Source organism: Macrobrachium rosenbergii, chromosome 2 (genome assembly GCF_040412425.1).
Source record: "Macrobrachium rosenbergii isolate ZJJX-2024 chromosome 2, ASM4041242v1, whole genome shotgun sequence".
In the NCBI taxonomy this organism is placed as follows: Eukaryota; Metazoa; Arthropoda; class Malacostraca; order Decapoda; family Palaemonidae; genus Macrobrachium; species Macrobrachium rosenbergii.
This window is the reverse complement of record NC_089742.1, coordinates 38,680,973-38,701,971: the sequence shown is the minus strand read 5'-3', so window position 1 is coordinate 38,701,971 and position 20,999 is coordinate 38,680,973. Positions and strand designations below refer to the sequence as shown.

At 37.9% G+C, this 20,999-nt stretch overlaps 1 protein-coding gene across 1 annotated transcript in view; it reads right to left on the bottom strand.

The window, feature by feature from the left end:
- Nucleotides 1-18,206, bottom strand: part of LOC136842846 (condensin-2 complex subunit H2-like) — a 68,048-nt gene extending 49,842 nt beyond the window's left edge. The window contains 8 exon segments of the mRNA XM_067110720.1: nucleotides 6,824-6,995; nucleotides 7,227-7,326; nucleotides 9,538-9,751; nucleotides 9,984-10,097; nucleotides 10,099-10,214; nucleotides 14,889-15,014; nucleotides 15,616-15,765; nucleotides 18,083-18,206. Of these exon segments, the coding sequence (XP_066966821.1) occupies nucleotides 6,824-6,995; nucleotides 7,227-7,326; nucleotides 9,538-9,751; nucleotides 9,984-10,097; nucleotides 10,099-10,214; nucleotides 14,889-15,014; nucleotides 15,616-15,726 (953 nt within the window). The 5' untranslated portion in view covers nucleotides 15,727-15,765; nucleotides 18,083-18,206.
- Between the last annotated feature and the right edge of the window lie 2,793 nt (nucleotides 18,207-20,999).

Genomic DNA, 20,999 nt, shown 5'->3' with positions numbered 1-20,999 from the left:
AAAAGAAGTGTTGTAAGTTCACCTGTTAAGTGAGCAATCCATACTGATTCTGCCTCTTAAATATGGAGCTCTTTTTAACTGCTAGACGTGGCGAGGGAGCCATGGGACGTCTATAGCAAGTGAATTATCCTTGTGACCTAGAAGGGTTCATAGGACACAAAGGATGACCAAACAAATGCCCCTGCTCAAGGTGCAATACCAACCAAAAATATAAACCAATCGATGGGTATCACCACTAGCCTACACCAAAAATTAAACCCCCTTAAAAAAAGAACTAGTGACTGAGAGGTACTCTAAACGTCAGCACCATTGCCCCCAGCAGAATCGATCAACCTGCATCAAGGAGAGGGGGACACTAAGGAAGGATGTACTTCATATCACCTTCACCCAATACCGTACAGCCACTACGAAAGGACCTGGGTACTGCAATATCATATGTTGTCTCCATATCTCAGTAGATAATGCGAAAAATGAACACTGACCTACTCCTCCAAAGGTCGCCAGTACAATGAAGAAAGAGACAAATTGTGTCTGAAGGCCAGAGAGGTGCAACCTCTCATACTTCATGCGTTTTAACTTTCAAAACACTGCACTCCGATCATCCAAATTGTCATGAGCCTCACACTATTACATTTCCGAATAAAGAAAGCCAACGTTTTCTGAGATGGGTCGAGAAGGATTCTTAACAGAGCACCAGAGATGGCCCGAGTTACCTCTAATAGACTTGGTCGCTTGAATATAGAACCTGAGAGCTCTAACGGGGCACAAGTATCTCTCATTTTGATTTTATTTGATTTGATTACGAAATTTAGGTCTGGAAAACCAAACGGCGGAACCCATCGGGATTACTCAGCGCCGAGTCTCTCCTCTTCTCTGTCAACTAGATCTATCAGATTATGAATCTCGAACGACCGTGGCCAAGGCCTGGATGGGGTTTCATCCTTGGCCATAAAACCCATATTAAAGGAACAGATAGCGTTTCCATTTGCAAAACCTACTTTTTTTCAATTAAGGCATGCACTTCACTTTTCCTTTTCGCTACTAAAAATATTGTCTTTCTCGTCACCTCTCTCAAAGATGCTGTACTGACAGGATCGAATCTATCATTCCTAAGCCACTTCAGAACCACGTCCAAGTTCCAACCTATTAATCTTGGTCCTTCCGTTCTCTCCTTATCAAGGACTTAATTAAATCTGACAAGTCTTTGTCACCAGACCAATCTAGACCATGGTATCAAAACACTTGTTTTAACATCCCTGTACCCTTAATGGTAGAAATTAAGTATATTTTTAGTTTAACAGACCACTGAGCTGGTTAACAGCTCTCCTAGGGCTGGCCGGAAGGATTAGATTTATTTTACGTGGCTAAGAACTAACTGGTTACCTAGCAACGGGACCTACAGCTAATTGTGGAATCCGAACCATATTATGATGAGAAATTAATTTCTATCACCAGAAATAAATTCCTCTAATTCTTCATTGGCCGCTTGGAGAGTCAACCTTAACGGTAGAGGTACAGTAGACCATCAATGAGCCAGACCTCATTAACCCGGCTAATCGGATAAGACTGACATCAAGGAGGGTCAGCCAATTTAAAATACATAATGTTCAACCACAATTTTAGATACTGTTCCTCTGCTCGTCACGTACCATTTTCCTTTTTATTTACCAAAGGTAAATAAAAAACTTTTCATTATATTTTATTTTATACATACTGTTCTGTATTTATACTGTACTGAATTGAAATGTTTTAAGTTGTAACAGATTTAACTCTCGTATGGTGCGTATCGTCATTTGAAGTATCGTAGCCAATCACTGAGCGTTAATAGTTTTACCTATCTACTGTCCGACTAGTACAGTAGCTACAGTACGATGGTTTGTTTGTTTTTTTAGGAAAAGAAAGACCTTGACAAAAGACAAACTTTACGAAGACAAAATCTGAGTTACTGAACAATACTTGAGAGAGAGAGAGAGAGAGAGAGAGAGAGAGAGAGAGAGAGAGAGAGAGAGAGAGAGAGAGAGAGAGAGAGAGAGAGTAATTCTATCTGTGTTTACGTGTAAATGACGAGAGAGAGAGAGAGAGAGAGAGAGAGAGAGAGAGAGAGAGAGAGAGAGAGAGAGAGAGAGAGAGAGAGGGAGAGAGAGAGAGAGAGAGAGAGAGAGAGAGAATTGCCAGTTCCCTCTAACCAGCGTAGTTCTATCTTTGGGAGATTAAGAGAAGAATTTTGTTTTTAAAGCTATGTCAATGCAGCTTTGTAAAATATCTTCTGAAGCCAAAAAAGAAAATATGTTTTGGTGCTGAAGATCTCTAATCAAGCAAATCAAAGTCCTTCAAAAGAAGGCATCGTTTACACCCCATACAAAATCGGGGAGCACGTTAAAAGAAGAATAAGAAGGAATTCATTCTATTCTTCATGCAACCAGTAAAATACACTATTAAAAACTACGTTTTATATTCAAAACATACGCACCTATGTCATCAGCTTCTCTGAGCAAAAGTTCTTTCTCAGACAGACTACAGCTACAACCAGATTGGCTGGCTGGTTGCCATGGAGATCTGCTAGCCAATGACAGCCCTCTACGTGTTCTATTTATAGAAATATGTTGTGGCAGCACTAATTTTGAACAATGCCATGATCTGGATTATTTGACTGCTGATGGCAAAAAATTACTTAATAATTTGCCTTATATACTTATTTCATGAAAACATGAATTCAACAATAATTTTAACGTTAATATAGTGGTATGAAAAATCCCACAACAGCCTGTTGTAGTGTTGCGTCACCACTTGCGAATCCTATTCCAGAGCGTCCTCAGATTTACGACTGCAAACTGATGACAACATTGGTTGGTAACAATAAAAAAACAACCCTCTCCAAGAGAAATAATGAAATGTATTTTATAGTCTTAGTTACCGTTAAAATTCACAAGTTGAATTACAATCATTGTGATCATGAATATTTTAGCATTTTACGAATGTTTTTGAAAACAAAATATTAGTGAACTTATGGTCTTAACTGTCCCACTATTTTATTACTGATAATATTTGTCATCTCACATTTATTTCACAGCATACTAATATAGATAATAATAAACTATAATGAATGAATAAAAAAAAAAAATTAACAATTATGCGTTTGTCTCGGCCTAGGCATCTACATATTCGGCTGCATTCTATCATTTTTATCATGTTTTATTCTTCATTTTTTATCTTTTACCATGAGTTTTAATTCAAACATTTCTACATTGGTTTATTATGCATACTCTTTATAAAGAATAATGAAATATAGTATATATAATCACCGGTTAACCTGGACTATCGGCTAAGGCGGACACCCTAGCCCCCCTATTAGTCCATCTTAACAAGGGTTGACTGTAGATAATAGCTTCATTTTCAAGTAAAAGAAAAGATCGGCCACTTGCGCTAAAGATAGAAGAAGAAGACGACGAAGTCGGACGTACAACTGGCGAAGCAACCGAAGTCTCTCTTGGTCTCTTGGAGGATTGAGACAGAAAATCCTGCGTAGATTTCTTCTGAAGAGCCCAAGAAATCTGCACTAACAGTTTCTCTGGAAACAGGTTCTTCTTATTACGAGGTGCAAACAACAAGGCTGACCTCTGAATTCTTGACACTCTCTTCGTAAGGAAAGAACACCATAATTCTCTCTTTTTAAGGACGCCTAAAGAAAACATAGCAGTCAGTCCCGAAGCAGCGTCGATAACTCCTTGATCTAAAACGTTAAGGACTTCCGATACACCCGTAAACGACTCCTCATTCAAAGAAGAACATGCAGAAATCTTGCGGCCCAAAGCTCCAATGGACCAGTCCAAAAAACCTGACCACCTCAAAAATAGGAAAGATGTGCTTCAACAGGTGTCCAGTTCGAGCGTAGAAAACATAACCTTTGCCAAATTAAGAGCTGAATGTCTCGAAGTGTCGATAAGCCCCGAGAAGTCTCTCTGGGAGGAAGCAGAAACTCCCAAAGAGAAGGCTTCTCCGGTCTCGTAGCAGAGTTGTCTCCGAGACGTCAATCTGGAAGAAGGAAAATAGATGATAGTCTTGCCCTGCTCCCTCTTCTTAAGGAGCCAAGCATCGATCCGTTTTTGTGCTTTCAGTGCCGAAATAGACAAAACAATCTTCGTAAGTGCGAAGCACTCTTCATCCAATCCCTCAAGAAAGAAGATTTCAAAAGCTTCTTGTAAGCGGTGGAATTGTGCCTCTCCTGTTCTATTTCCTCATCACCTTCTTCATCTGCTTCCCCATCCAAATGTGTAGAGGAAAAGACTACCAGAGAATGAGTTGTTCTGAGTGGGTTGCACAAAACCCAAAATCTTGAATTGAAATCGCCAAAAGGTCCTGAACTTCCTGCTCGAAATACATGTTGGAGAACCCTAGTGTCTGGCTGACGAGAGGCGAGTTGGTGCCAACGAACAAGTCAAAGTTTCAGGCGCAAGAATGCGCTACTCCTGCTACTGGCGCTCACGCGCTACCTCCTCTTCATCATCCAGTCGAAACAACTGCTTTTGCGTCTCCACATCAAGCGAAATCCTCTTATTCTTCTTAGCAGATGTTAATCGGCGCCTTGGGGCCAACTCAGGTGCTCCTTCACCGTCTCAGGAAGGCGAAAAAACCTCCGAAGCCTCCCACCAACTACAACCAGGGGAAAGAGAAGCATGAACAAGCGTTCATTTCTTAGGTACTGCCTCAGGCGAGCCACCGCGAGACCTTTTAAGCGGGTGAGACTTACCCGAAGGAGACCATTGGCACCTGGGCGAAGACTCTCCCGAACTTGAAAGGTTCGCAAATTCCTCCCTGGAGACGCCTTTCCTAGACATGACGAGGGAGCCAGGGGGCGTCTATAGCAATGGCGCTCCTTTGCAGTCTGGGATTCAACATCAGATCCGCCTGAGAGGGCGACTACCCAGAAGCAGACCCCGCTCGCCTCCCTTGGGCCTCCAGTATGCTTCCTCCTGGGAGATGGGGAGTTTAGCAGGGACCTTTGCCTAGGAGCACGAGCGGGCCGAGTAGCCACCTCCTCCACTTCACAAACACTAACATTCGTCACTTTATCCTCCAAGGATTTTACAGAGGTTCCCAACTTCTCAACAGCTTAAAGCATTAACGAGAATTTCAAGTTCATACGGGCTTCGAGGCTGGTTATGGGATCAGTTTTGGGTGAAAGGAAATCAGGTGAAGGAACAGGTTGATTAGCAGGAGGGGTGTTAATCGGAGAAACGGAAAGTTCATGATCCTGATTATCTACTTCCTTAGAGGAAGCTCTAACTGCAGCTGTCCGCTTCCTATCAGAATCTAATTTTTTCATCCTAGTAGAATACATCTTCCACTTCCCTTCATCCCAATCTCTACATTTATCACGTTAAATCTGGGTTACAGTCCTGACCCCTACAAGTAGCATGCAAACGGTATGTGCATCATAAATTTACTTAGCTAACCTACTTTTGCACCCTTTGCTGCAAACTCTAATTGCCCTGTTCTTACCTGAGCTCGAGTCTGACATACTGCAAAGAAAAGATGGGAGCTAAAATAACACAAGCTGGAAAAGATGTAACTGCTTGTCCTACCTAATTCTTGAAGACAAAACACTAAGTGCATCACCAGATTCCAATAACAGAATAATCCTGAATTCTAGCAGCTGCTGCAAACAAGTGTGAACAGCATAAGCCAGCAGAAACGACTGAAGTTTTGTGTTAAAGTAGTTCCTCACTCCTCCATCAGTGGGCAGAGGGGGTATCTATCTCCTAGCCGCCATATTGTTTTTTGTTTTGCTGGCGTAAATTTTGAATTCTAGCTGCAGTTCGGTTCGAAACAATAGCAATGTAACTACTGGGTAAGTTACATACTTAAAAACAGTTTCATTTTTTGACCACCAGTGAATAGGGTTATTTGTGTGTGCATAAGGCAAAGTGATAGACATGTTTTGTTCTCCTCTAATTAATTGAAGTGAATAAAGAGCAGGGAAACAATTATAGTTGTTTGATGGAGTGATGCCCTTTTTTATCTAGTATATTTTAGTACCTCATCCATAACTTGATAAACTTAGTTTGATTTTTCAAGTGATAAGTAAGTTTTAAAAGGATCACTGTTACCTTTAGTGTTCAGTCGTAATTTCATTTTTATGAGGGTTCAGGTATCTAGCTGAAGTGAGGTAAATTCTTAGATTTTGGTGACTAGTTGTGTAGTAAACAGGTACTTGGTACACTTCGTGACAATATACATACACACACACACATACACATATATATATAAAATTATAAACAATTCTGAATTGCTTTCACAATTAACACTTTTCCCTTAAAGGAAGAATCCCTTTTTTTTATGTGGGTTTAACAAATATTCCGAGCACCATTCAGGCTGACTGAGGAGAGCTCTAGTATACCATGATCATCCTGGCTGGCAGCAAATAGCAACAGCATGAAATTTCAAGTAAAATTATCTAAAAGACAATCCTAGTGTCTCCTAATAAGTTGGTTCTTTTGACCATAGCTGCCTTTTGTGTTAAACCTTCATCAGTTACCTTTGGTCTTATAATGCTTTCCTGTCCAACTTCTTAATTTAGTCTTGCTCCACTGTGGCCCTCATTCAAAAACAAATGTCTTGCCAGCCCAATTCCAAAGCTTGTTAAATTAAAAACATTAACAATGTAAACATGTGTATCCTACATTATACCTTATCAAAAATATCATACTGACCTGAATACACCAAAACTACAGTGCAATATGTTAAAAACACTTTAGGTACATTGAATTTCTGAAACTTGTCTAGAGAGACTTTCATGGCGAGCAACTGTGAATGCTGTACTTACCGTCCATTTGGAAGATCAATTACATCAATATTATTGTTTTCTTTCTCTTCATTATCCTTGTTACCCTTTTCTTCACCACCTAATTCCATTGGTTGTGGGTTCTCATTCTGGGGCTCACACATATCTGGCGATTTATCTGCCTCTTCATTTTCATTAGCTGCATCAGGGCTCTCTATCAAAACATTGTAGTAAGAAATATTTGTATCAATTCATGTCAAAGACATAAAACTTAGAATACCATTACAAATTGTGGAACATAGCATTTTGAATATATCACATTGTTCTCAATAGGAAGTCTAAATCAAAAATGAATCTAGTCACTCTCGAATATCATGTTATGAAAATCAACAAACCCCAAAAAGTTCTGAAGATCACACAGGTATTAAATGAAAAATAGCATTACCTTCTTGAGGTGCAATCTCAGGTTCTGCACATTCCATTGGTGATGGTGGTGCATCATCTACAGGAGCGTCAGGTAAATCACCATCATCCTCAGATTCCTCCTGAAAAGATCAAGTAAACAGTATACTGCAATACAATTTCTTATAAATAAAAAACTCATTACTCATAAGTAACCTTATTTAAAAATGGACCCATTCACACCAGCTTGAAAAGCTAAAAAAAAAAAGAAAGTTCTACTGCAAATGCCCAGCTCACAATCCAATGTCCTTCTTGTTGCTGACATATTACTGTGAGTATTTGCTTTTTCTTTGGTTTCCATAAGTTTTCTTGATTAATTGATTTTGTAACCTTGCTTAGATTGCTTCTTTTGGTGTGGCTGTATGTTGTCAAGCAATTTTTGCCCCTGTTAAATCATCTTTTGGAGATTTTTATTACTTCCCCACTAATTTCAGTAGTGTTTGGTATATTCCATTTTAAAGGTTAAAGACTTAAAAGCACCCATCACTAGTTCATGTTACCAAATTCAAAGCACTATTATTATTATTATTGAAAAGGGGAACCGAACAGATTCCCAAAAGCTATCTGTACAGATTTATCTTTAAATATATATATATTGTACATAACTGTGGATTTGCTTCTCCATTGTTATTATCATTCAGAAGATGAAACCTATTCATATGAAACAACCCCACAAGGGCCATTGACTTAATACTCAAGTTTCCAATGAATATGGTGTCCATTAGGAAGAAGTAGGAGGAGGTAAAGGGAAATAAAAAGAAAAAAATATATATATTTTTTGTGTTCAAGTTCACAGTGAATTTTTCATCTTCAATAATTAAGAATAAACAATGTTTCCGCTTGGTTCACAATACAGTTACCTTATTCTCCACTTCCAACTTTATATTTATATATTTTACTATGTGAATGAGCATTTTTCATTGTTACTGTTGTGTATCACTCCTCCTTGTGAAGACCTTCAGGGAAGAATGCTCTCTTAATCATGCCTCAGCATTCTCCTTTAGCAGGGTAGCAGGACCTGCAAGCTCATTCAAGTCACCCTTATCTTACCAACCACTCAGTGCAAGCAGTAGTGCCTTCTATGATATCTTGGGATTCAAGTCACCCACACCTGCCTAAACCCCAAAGAAATGGCATAGGTATGTTTCCCTTTTAAAACATTTTCCTGTTCAAGTCTCTCACCATCCAGTGCTGAGAAGCACTCCTCTGTCAGGTTAGGGGAGCGTTTGACAAAAAATTCAAAGAATCCAAATTTTTCCTGATATTTCACATACGGACTCTTACACGTCTTGACTGTATTCTCAGATAATTTTATTAAAAAATTTGCCACAGTTTTGGAGTTATAAGCCAAATCCATAACCCTACTATCACTGAGAAAATTACATTTTTCGTATAATGTAATGATAACTTCAGTATATCGGTAGTAATTTCAATTTAGCTATCAAAGAAGAATATCTACATGCAGTATATAGCAACTATATCCTACACAAGTGCGTAGAGGCTCTGTTGAGTGAAGGAGTGTGCCCACTTTGGCGATCCAGCCCCTGGAACCTGATTTGGACAAAATTGAATCTACACTACATGAGGATGATTGCAATTAATTTGACAAACTTCAGCCATGCTGTTCTTGAAAAGGCTTTTTAAAGATTTGTTCTGACATCATCTTACGCAAAACTTTGGTCCCCTCTACTGCTGCCCAACACTGGCCCCCAGGCTCCATGTTTGAGCGAACTTCAATATACACTACAAAAGATAGCTTTCATGTAAGTGTTGCTATTTCTGGCCCAATAGTTTGAGGCAAGATATTTCAATAACCCAAATCCATTCACTGTTTTATTATTATTTCCCCTTGGAAAGGGAGAGGCTCATATTTTGAACAAACAAGAATCCTTTTATAAAAGATAACCATGAGCCACTGGTTCCGGAGAAGTAAAAATTGCAAAATGTTTATGCCAAACATACATACAAATACCTAACAAACCCTAAATAAAAAAAAAAACACACTTTCTGCTTAGGTGAGCTAAATAAAAAATATTCAGGAAACCTTTCTCAAACTGGCATTGATTAATATGTTAAAATAGAAACAGAAAGAAAGAAAAAACAATTACTATTTATCAAAATACCTTACATACATCCTGCAGTGCACAAAATATGTAAAATAGTAAAAGAAATAATGAATGGAGGCTGACCTGGACATTAAACCAAGTGGTGGGTTTAAAGCTTAACTTACATTTTTACCTCTAATCTACCTTCAATTAAATGAATTATATACCATAATTACTTATATATCTTACCTCTAAAATATTTGCTAGCAGATTAGCGTTGTCCTGTAAGAGTTCTGATGGAAGTTCTAAGCACAACATTCCCTTTAAAGTCATATATGAGCGATTAATTCTAAAGTCATCTTTGGCACCAAACATTTCATTGTTCTTCATAAAAAGATTTATACGATGTTGGGACTTCTCTCCTTCTTTTTCTACCAGATGGAGAGGTGTAGCTGGTAAAAACCTGTAAAGGGCAAGAAAATAACATACAAATTATACAATTATAAGAGATCAAAGTTACATATCACGGTAAAAGGCAAGAAAATAACATACAAATTATACAGTTATGGGAGATCAAAGTTACATATCAACCTCCAAAAGAAACCAGTGAATTTTGAACCATTCTAGAGATATGAAACCACTACTTTTCAAGTGCTTTTAACGAATTCATGTAATGTGTTAAAGTGTACACTTACTTAAAACCTTTTTTTCGACCATCCTCTTCCTCCTCGTCATCGTCATCTTTCATATCAATATTTCTTCCTTCAGTAATTTCATCAACAGAAGTAAAATCCCGCGTAGCAATCCAAGTTTGCCCTTCCTCCACCACCTTCCTTTGCCCCAGGAGCACCTTCCGATGCCTCTACAGAGCGTCTACTGGATAAGAGATCCAGCATTTGGAGAACCATTTGCCACAAGAATTCCACCTGTCACAAAAACATAGTAAAGTCAAATATAGTAACCTCATTAATCTCATATAAGTACAGTAAAAAATTTTAATATACTGTATGAAAGCATTTTAACTATAAAAAATAGTTTGACAATGAAGTGCTTCTCTGTACTGTGTACTGTACTGGGGGGCCAACGTGATACATTTGGACATGCAAACTTTTTTTAGCATTGTTACGATTAATTACCCAAGTTATACCATTACCTCTTAAACTTATTCAAAAAAGACATAACAAACAAAAGTTTTCATGCCAGTTCAAATATGCTGATAATGCCTCTTTCTATTTCAATGAAATGAGGTACTATATACAAAGGCCTTTACTTTTCTGAAATACAGCACTATTGTTCATGCACATATAAAACATCTTGTTTACACAGGTAGTCCTTGAGTTACGATGTTTCGAGTTGCAATATTTTGAAGTTACAATGGCAATACAAGTTACCATAGTTACAAAGGTGATACCGATAGAACAAATACTGCAAATCTCGCATGATGGGCTCAGGCAACAGCGTACGGTACAATATGTTGACAAGAGAGGTTGGGACGTGTGAATCACTCACCCTGACTGATCCCTCACTTGTGCTCGCTGTCTTCAGAGTAAAGATGTGTCGGTGTACTTAGTACAAGTAGTGTTCAAGTTACGATAATCCATCTGACGATAATTCAATTTTGATGGGGTTAGCAATTAATATCAATATGACACTATTTTCAAAATAAGTATCTTTAAATTTCGCACCGACTGGTACAGGCAACAGCGTACAATCAAGCAACGTAAGGTGTATGATACATTGGCCCGAGAGGCTGGAATACTGTAGGTACATTCATTCAATGAGCCAACCTCACTTGCTCTCGCTGTATAGGAAGTAAAATTAGGTCAGTGTTTGTTTGCGATTTTTGCGCATTTGTAAGTAAACTCTAGAACTTTAATTTGTATCAATATGTCTGCCAAACACCCAAGTGTCTCCAGCTGGCAGTGCAAAAAAGAAGAGGCAGTCCATCACTTTGGATCAGAAAATGAAAATTATCAACAAGTGTGCCGCTGGAAAGCCAGTCATGGTAATTGCACGTGACAAGCATCAATCGCAGTCAACGGTATCCACCATCCTTAAAAACGAGAAACAGATAATGGATGCTATAAAGGCATCTGCTTCAGTTCATTTGACGGTTATATCAAAAAAGAGATAGGGCCTTTGAAAGAAATGGAGCAGTTACCGGTCACGTGGATGGATGGCCAAATACAGAAGCGTATGCCACTCACCCTCTTAACCATTCAAACAAAGGTTCGCATGCTTTTAGATGAACTAAAGAAAAACTATGATGATAACCACAACAAAAGCCTTGTAGCAAGTGCTGGATGGTTTTATTGTTTCAAAAACCTCCATAATTTTCAGTGTGAAAATTAGCAATGAAGCAGCTAGCACTGATGCCGAAGGAGCCACTAAATTTAAGGATGCTTTACACAATATTGTCAATGATGAAGGGTACTTGCTGGAGCAAATCTTTGATGCTGACGAAACAGGACTGTACTGGAAGCATATGTCTCAATGTCTCAACAGTCCTACATCCATAAAGAAGCAACAACAATGCCTGGGCTGAAGGCATACAAAGATCAACTGACTCTTCTGCTTGGGGGAAATGTGGCTGGGTATAAACTTAAGCCACTCATGATTTACCACTCCGAAAATCCGAGGCACTACAGAGAATTGACAAGCATACACTTCCTATGCATTACCGTCATAATAAGAAAGCATGGATGACTGCAATGCTGTTCGAAGACTTGGTTTGTTCGCTGCTTTATTCCAGAAGTGAAAGATTATTGTAGGGAAAACAACATCCCCTTCAAAATTCTGCTGATTCTAGACAATGCTCCCGGCCATCCTCAGAACTTCAAATATTAATGAGATGATTAAAGTTGTCTTTCTGGCTATGTTTAAGGCCTATTATCTTCGGAACACGTTTGCTCAGGCTGTTCAGGCTACGGATAATGAGGAGAAAGACCTCACAACTTTCTGGAAGAAATTCAATGTTCCGAACTCCATTATGAATATTGAAAAGGTGTGGAAGGAGGTAAAGAAAGAATGTACGAATGGGATTTGGAAAATTCTGCTACAAGTGCATGTGAAGTCTTTTAAAGGTTTTGACAAGGATGAAGAAGTTGTGGAAATTAATAAAAATATCTTGACACTTGGACGAGGAAGATATCCAAGAACTTATAGATGTGCAAGATGTAGAGCTAACGGCAGATGATTTAATTACACTTGCTGAAGAGAGAAAAAGAGCAAAGGAGGAAGAAGAAACTGAAGAAGAGCCAGAGCAAAAGTTTATGAAAAAGCATTGGCAGAGGTATTTGCCTCATTTGAACATGGACTGAAACTTTCAAGTAAAATGGATGGGAACCTGGAACGGTTTACTAAAGTTGAGAGTGCACATCAAGACGCTGTTGCATGTTACAAAGTCATTTATGAATTAAAAAAACGCACTATGCAACCGACAATGGAGTACTTCAAGAGGACGACTCCAGTGCCATCGCCTTCCGCCAACCCTTCCCCAACTTTAGGCCTCGATCCTCTCCATCTCATAACAACTGTTTCCTTGAAACACCTGAACAAACAGAAGAAGAAATACTATCTGAAGAGGAGTGAGTTAATGTTCCTGTGGCTTTGTCATCCTCCTCCTCTTCCGATTTTTAGTTATACGTAGCCATGAACAGCCTGACACTGTTCACGTATGCCAAAGGACCAAATCTTGGTGATTACCCCTTACATTACAGTCTGATTCTTGTTCTTGTTATTCAATTTCTTTTTGTACTGAATTATCATAAGTCAATCTACAATGGAACCTACATAATTAGCTGACATTAATAATTACTATTATAATATCGTATATGTACATATAGAGTATACTGTAGGATAGGCTACCGTTTATGTACACAATATACCGTACCATAATGTACGCTAAGCTAACTCTTGTTAGTGTTATTCAATTTCTCTTTGTACAGAATTATCATAAGTCAACCTACATTGAACCTGCAGAATTAGCTGTATTAATAATTAATACACATATATGTATAGAGTATACTGTGTAATGTAGGCTAGACTACCATATATATAGATGGTACAGATTACCTTAGTGTAGGCTAGGCTATATTCGGGATACGATTTTTCCAACACACGATGGGTTTTTTGGAAGCTAACCCCATCATAAGTAGGGCAATACCTGTATCTGATTTTTGTCCATTTTAAACTGTTTAAAATGCAAATTTGTGTAAGGTCAGCATGTCCACCAAACACCCACATGAGTCTCCTGCTGTTGGTGTGATGAAGAAGAGGAATTCCATCATTTTACAGCAGAAAATGAAAATTATCAAACAGCATGCCACGGGAAAGGCAGTCACAGCCATCGCACGTGACAACCATCTATCGCAGTCCAGTGCCATCACCATCCGCCACCCCTTCCCCCACATTTAAGCCTCGATCCTCTACATCTCATAACAACTATTTCCTTGAAACACCTGAACAAACAGAAGAAGAAATACTATCTGAAGAGGAGCGAGATGATGGTCCTGCAGCTTTGTCATCCTCCTCCTCTTCCGATTTTCAGTTATACCTAGCAGAAAACAGCCCGACACCATTCACGTGTGTCAACAACAGACCGAATCTTGGTGAGTACCCCTTACAGTACAGTCTGATTCTTGTTCTTGTTGTTCAATTTCTTTTTGTACTGAATTATAATAAGTCAATCTGCACTGAGCCCGCAGAATTAGCTAATATTAATGATTACTCCTATACCGTATATGTAAGTATAGAGTATACTGTAAGCTAGGCTACCGTTCATGTATACGATATACCATAGTGTACGCTAGGCTCTCCTTGCTAGTGTTATTCAATTTCTCTTTGTACTGAATTATCATAAGTCAATCTACATTGAACCTGCAGAATTAGCTGATATTAATAATTACTATACAGAGCATACTGTGTAATGTAGGCTAGACTACCATATATGTATAGATGGTACAGATTACCCTAGTGTAGGCTAGACTATCTTAGGAATATGATTTTTCCAACAAATGATGGGTTTTTTGGAACCTAACCCCATCATAAGTAGGAATACAGTACCTGTATGTGATTTTTCTCCATTTAATGTTTAAAACAAATTTATGTAAGATCAGCATGTCTTCCAAACACCCAAGTGAGTCTCCTACTGGTGGTGTGACGAAGAGGAATTCCATCATTTCACGGCACAAAATGAAAATTATCAACCAGCATGCCACAGGAAAGGCAGTCACGGCCACCACACATGACAAGCATCTGTCACAGTCAATGGTACCCAAGCATCAATATGGACAAGACACAGATAATGGACTCTGTAAAGGCATCTGCTTCAATTCATTTGAGGATTATAACAAGACAGGGCCTTGGGAAGGTACTGCCCAAAAACCACCCATGTTGATCGGGAGCCGGCAGAAAATGAAGCCACCTACACTAGCGATGGTAGCGCCGCCGCAAAATTTGAATCTTTGGTCTGTCATGGTAGGGAAGCTGTTAGCTATGTAATTGCTTGGTAAGTCACTTATGGTATATAAAAACATATTTTCTGTACATAAGAGTGAAGACTAGAGTGCTATTTAAAAACATTCACCTTCATGACATACCTTTTTACTATACACTGTGGCTGAGCCCTGAATAAGCATGGCTGCTTCAGCAAAATTCATCATGGTTTCCCCTCCATCAAAGGTAATTTGAACCTCTGCTAACTCTTCCAAGTATTCTTCAAGATACTGTAAGAATAATAAATGAACATTAAATCATTTTTACTATTAATGCTAACCATCTATGCATCACCATTATCTTAAACAATTTTTATGTTAATTTTTCCCCTCTGTCCTGGGCACTGTCTACCTAAACTCCCATCAAACCGAGGTCTTAGAACTATCCAAGGAAGCAAAAAAAAAAATAAAAAAAAAAATATATAATATAATATATATATAATATATATATATATATATATATATATATATATAAAAATAAGAAACAAACAGCATAGTAGGTTCTTAACTATGAACACCTGACAATAGATGCACATCAGTAAATACATTATTAATTTTACATGCAAGCAAAGTATGAACAGATGTGTGGAAGAACTGAGGTACTTCAAATAAAACTACTGTACCTCTTTCCTAATTAGATTAAGAGTTGGAAATTTTGGTCATGATTATACACCTTGAAACCATCTCCGTGTGAAAAAACTGTACTTTTTATAAATATTGCAGCTAAACTAAGTTCATCGTGGATAATGAGACTATTAATTTAATTTAATAAATAGCATTAAGGTACTCAATAGCACTAAAGTACCCAACACAGAATGAAACAAAGACTTACTTTGGCTATGTCCACTTCCCAGTTTTTGGTCAGGTCACGAATTGGATTGAGAAAGACGGAGAACCGTGCTTCAAGGTCCTGGGTGGGGGACGACTGTGGGCCTCGTGGCATTTTGGCAACAGCAGGAAAGGCATGCACTCACCACAACTGCTGATAAAAAAAAAAAAAGCAAATCAACATTATGGCCAGGCAATAAAAACACCTTGTTACATTAAACCATCCATGCTAACATTCATTTTGATTGAATAGAATGTCATGCATATCTACCTTTTCATAATTACAGAATGACAATTCAATAGTACTTTCATCAAATTAATGTTTCCAACTGATTATAAAACAAATGTACCCACGTGTTAATTTCAAGTTTTTGTGTTTAATAACCCGTTAACAATAGGCAGACTTTTTAAATTCAAAGACGCCCTTCCAGAGTTGATGCGTTCTTTTGTTGTTTATGAATATACTTGTCCAAAATGTAATTTTGGAAATTACGTCGGATCTACCCAACACTTACTGAAAGTCTGCATCGATTCCCACAAAGGTGTCAGTTATCGCACTGGCTGCATTTTAAAATCAAAAGAATTTTCGGCCATAAGGAACCATTTCAAACTCACGTAAAACTGACATTACGTACAATAATTTCAAAATACTCTGTCAAACTACCAATTGTCTTTCACTCTTTCTTTTAGAATGTCTTTACATCAAGAAACTGTCGCCTTCTTTAAACCACCAAACGACTTCCACACCATTACATACTGCCTAACTGCCTATTACTCACATCTCTCTCCCTCTCCCTCTTTTATTTTTTCTGACATTGTCTTTGACTATTCTGCTCTCCATCAGTTAACAACCAAACCTCTTAACAGTAAGTCCGACAAAACCCTTTCCTTTTTATTTTTTTTTTTGCATTTTTATCTGTTATTTCAGTGAATTATGTATAGTTTTAATTTACCTTTGGCTTAAAGTCGCTTTGTATTTTTTTTTTTACCTTTAGCTTAACGAATGTTATATTACAAAACTAGATTTCTTATACTTGTTAGCTTATTTTAGCATACTTTTTAATACTGTAAAAATTAATTCTATTTATAGCCCTGAAGATGGGAAAGGATTCCTGAAACATTGATGTAAATAAAAAGAAGAAATGATTTCCAGTCTTCTCGCTGTTCAGTTTGTTATTAAACTTGAGCTCACCAAGAGCAAAAATCTTGTTATAAAACAAATGTAAATCACATAATTTCTGTTGTAATAAAGCAATCCAAGATTGAAAACAGACTCATAAACCACCCAACGACTCTAAGGACTCAATTTAAAAAAGGCTTGCATTTAAATGCCAACTGAAGCAAATTGAAGAAACGTCTATGAACTAGCTAAACACATTTTAACATTACCCTCAGTAACTTAATCTAAGTTCCTGCATCATGCTGGGGGGGGGGATACCTTGTCCTTCACTAGAGTAAATAGTAATGTCACAATGACTAACCTTATATAAATAAGAACAAAAAAAGTTAAAACTGAAGACTACTACCACAGCCTGGTTCCCACCACTCGCCAGTCTGAATATTTACCCCCTTTTATTTGTGCCTTTGATCACGGTTATGCCTTGTTTGTTTATGATATTTACAGAATTGTGTTTCTGTTTTTCAGTATTAGGCCTAGTCTTCACTTTTACCTTACAAAATACATAACACCTATACACACTTACAACTTAAGAGTAAAACTTGAAACTACTAGCCTATCATGGCCTACACACACTTCAAGATTCAGCAACTTCAAGTTTACATGCAAAATGGACGCCGACGTGTTTAGTACCAGTCCCTTGGGGATGAACGGCACAGCCTAATGCTCCATATCAGTCTTAGGCTACAGCCTACCACGTACACTTGCACAGGACATTATCGAGATGATGTCGCAGATGTCATACGGTGATGTGACAAAAAAAAAAAATGGTTTGGTTGTTATTCACTAAAGAGCCTAGGCTACCTGGAACTACGATGGGCCTACTTAACCTAGTGACACCTTACCATACACTCTGGGATAAGCCAAGACCCTTGAAGGACAATAGGTCATCGACGGAACACTCATGTAAACCCAAATTAGCCTGCTGACACTAAACACAGGAATAAATCTAGGCCTACGTAGTCCGGGTATTTCTTGAGGAGCGTTAGATCAGCCTAGGCCTATGATGCAACATTCGGACTGCGGGATACGGTAATGTATTGGGTGACGCCTACACAGTTGACAAAGCTAATTCAAGCTCCGGGACGGTTGCACATCAACATCGGTAATCATTTTAATGCCGTCATTTCTGCAATAATATATGGCTGATCAGTTTCCGCGACCCGAATCTGGGAATAACACGACGATGCAACCGTTGTTTACCCGCCAAACAAATGTCGACACTTGAGTTGACCTATACGACACCACATATCCCTTAACTGCTGAAACCTTTCCTTCCAAAATTGTCACTCACCGATAGAACCTCAAACACTGCTCTTAAAATATCACTGCAACGGCAAATAACAATCAATTTAACCATTCACTGCAAATCGGTAGAACAAATCTGCGCCATGTTTATCGTCACAGTTTGAAGTTGTATGAATGAAGGAAAACGGAAGAACAAAATAGCTTATTTAAAGTATTTGAAGGATTGGAAGTCTAAAAATGAATAATAACTTATCTAATGAGTTTTTATTTTGTGTTATTACCTTCGTAATTCGTAAGTATACTATTTTTCCCCTTCACCTAACAAGTTTTCAAAACTTATCCGTTATTGTGTCTAGCTATATATCCGAATGTACTGCAATGGCTTAACCTTTACTCAATTACATTTTGCGAAAGATTTGTTATTTCCAAGCAAAATTTTCCATAATAAAGAGTACTGAATCTAGTTTTTTATTATATTTATTAAGAAATATGTGTTCTTTACCTTGATTAAAGTAAAAACAAATTCAGTTTGTTCCCTGAATGTTCGAACAAATGTGAGTAATGTACGGTAGTAAACACCATCAAGTTCATTGTTTATATTTATAATTTCCTCATATTCTCTCAAATCATTCATGCTTTTAGCTTCATTTAAGAATACTGTGTTGTCTTAGGCTGCAATGTATGTGAAAAGCAAAGAGACATTTGGTGGCGTTACAACCTAGAAGAATAACCATACACTCACTGTACCCTATAATCTCTCGTTGCTCTTCCGGTAGAATTCGTTCAAGTTACGCTACAAAGTACACCATACGGTAGCATTCTCAAGTGGCTTGCCAAGAAAAGACGAGAACACTGGTAATGGTGCAATTAGATAAGAAATGAAAACTTTACAAATAAATACTCAAATAAACTCTTGGCCATTCATAAACTGCCAAGTGTCAATCGATTAAAACGGCGTCTTTATGTTTCTTTGACGTAAAAATGTACAAAGGGATTATTTAAGTTATTTTATAATTTAACAGTAGTTCTTTGAACAAAAGAACAGTTCTCAGACTTCTCGTTTGTTAAAAGTAAAATAAAAATGCATCTCGAGATCAAAAAGTGTCCAGCGTACTCATACTCTGATAACCCAGATTCCCCGAATAGGCCTAGCTGCTACCTTCACCATCGACCCAATACCCGTTGCAAGTAAAAAGGGCCTCTATGAAATTCCAGTATTCATTCTTTTCGTGTTCTTTATTTTCCATTCATTTCTGCTTTCCCGTTTCACAGCTATCGTCTAAAAAGGCCTAGGTCTTCCAACTATTCAGGCGACCGAAGGAACCCAGCCAACACTGTCAATAATGTCCATCAAGTATTGTTCTCCCAGGGGTTAGGAAGGTGGTGTGAAAGCCATCTCCACTTCATCATTATTCCATTTACCGTATCTTCCCTACCTAAGAAATTTCCGTAATCTCCTTAATGGCATAACTTCTTACTTTTTCTTACCATCCTTCTTAATCCTTTATTCTTAACTCGATAACATCTTATCGCCTGCACATAATGCCATTGTCACGCTATGGTTCGCGTACGTATAATATGGAGCGTGCTAAACTAATTATAAAGTGATTTCCTATGCAGTTGCAGTCTATTTAATTTTCAGATCTTATTCAGCATGTCCATTGTTTCCAGATGATTGTTTTATTCTTCTGTACTATCATGTGAGCCCCTAAATTTCACCATATGTAGAACTATCCAACCCCCAATGAAGGTTCTTTGGACCTTATATTCTATATTCTGATGATCATTGCCGTTGCAACACTCTACTTAAAAATTATGGTACTTCATCTTTTGCTTCATGCCCAGAACATCGCAACGCTTGTTTAATGGATATTCAAATTAATAATATTGTTTCTCTTTGTCTCTAGGTCCATAATTAGGACAAATTCAAAGCTGTAATTAGAAAAAGAACTATTATCAGGATGTTTATTTTAAAAGTTAAAACCTGTTTCTTTGGTATGCTGACTCGGTTAGGAAACAGGGAAATGCGAAAAAGAATCTCAGAATATAACGAGCAGTTATAGCAACAAAGAAAATGGAAGACGTAATCTCGTTATTGGAATTTTAATTCAGGTTGCTAGCATCAGATTTTCGTAGAAGAAAAATACTTATGAATTTTGAAAGAGAGAGAGAGAGAGAGAGAGAGAGAGAGAGAGAGAGAGAGAGAGAGATTCTGGGCGTAAGATTCGTAATCCATTAAGAAAATGTGAAAGGGCAACATTCTAAGTGTTTCTGATAGGTCAGCTGCTCGGAACACTAAGCATTTCATATTGAAATATGACCCAGTTGTGATTTAATTCATAACAATCATGGTAAGATAAAAAAAAAAAAACAGAGTGGTAGACATGAAATAAGAGGGATTTTATTGCCACAGGTGTGGTCATATACAGTAGAACAGAAATGCCCTGGTAATGAAAGAGATGATGATCCACGCTGCCACAAAATACAGTGAAACGCAGAACAGGGGATTGTAAATCTATTGATAAAAAAATGAATGAATTACGTGAAATTGCATATGCTTGATGCGAGTGTGCAGTGAATGAATGACATACGACATTGGAGGAGACAGGGTCAGAAAAGTGATGACCATGGTTGGTTGAAAATAAAACATGGTTATATAGATATGAAACGCGTGAAAATGAAGAATTCCGAATGCTTGACTCAGGTAAACGTGTGATCTAGGAGGATGAGGAACGTTTCCAGCCTAATCATCCGAGAAACTACAATTATTGTGTCGATTTCTGAAAAAGATTTGGGAGTGACAAGTGTTATACACGAGGCACATTGTTTCCACGACTGGATTCTTCGTAAATTACTTATAAACGGCGTAACTGTACCCATCTCCACTGTAGACAGTATTTTCTGCTGTGCCCATGACTTGGGAATAAAGTTTTTTATTATTTATCTAACCTAATGGAGCGTTT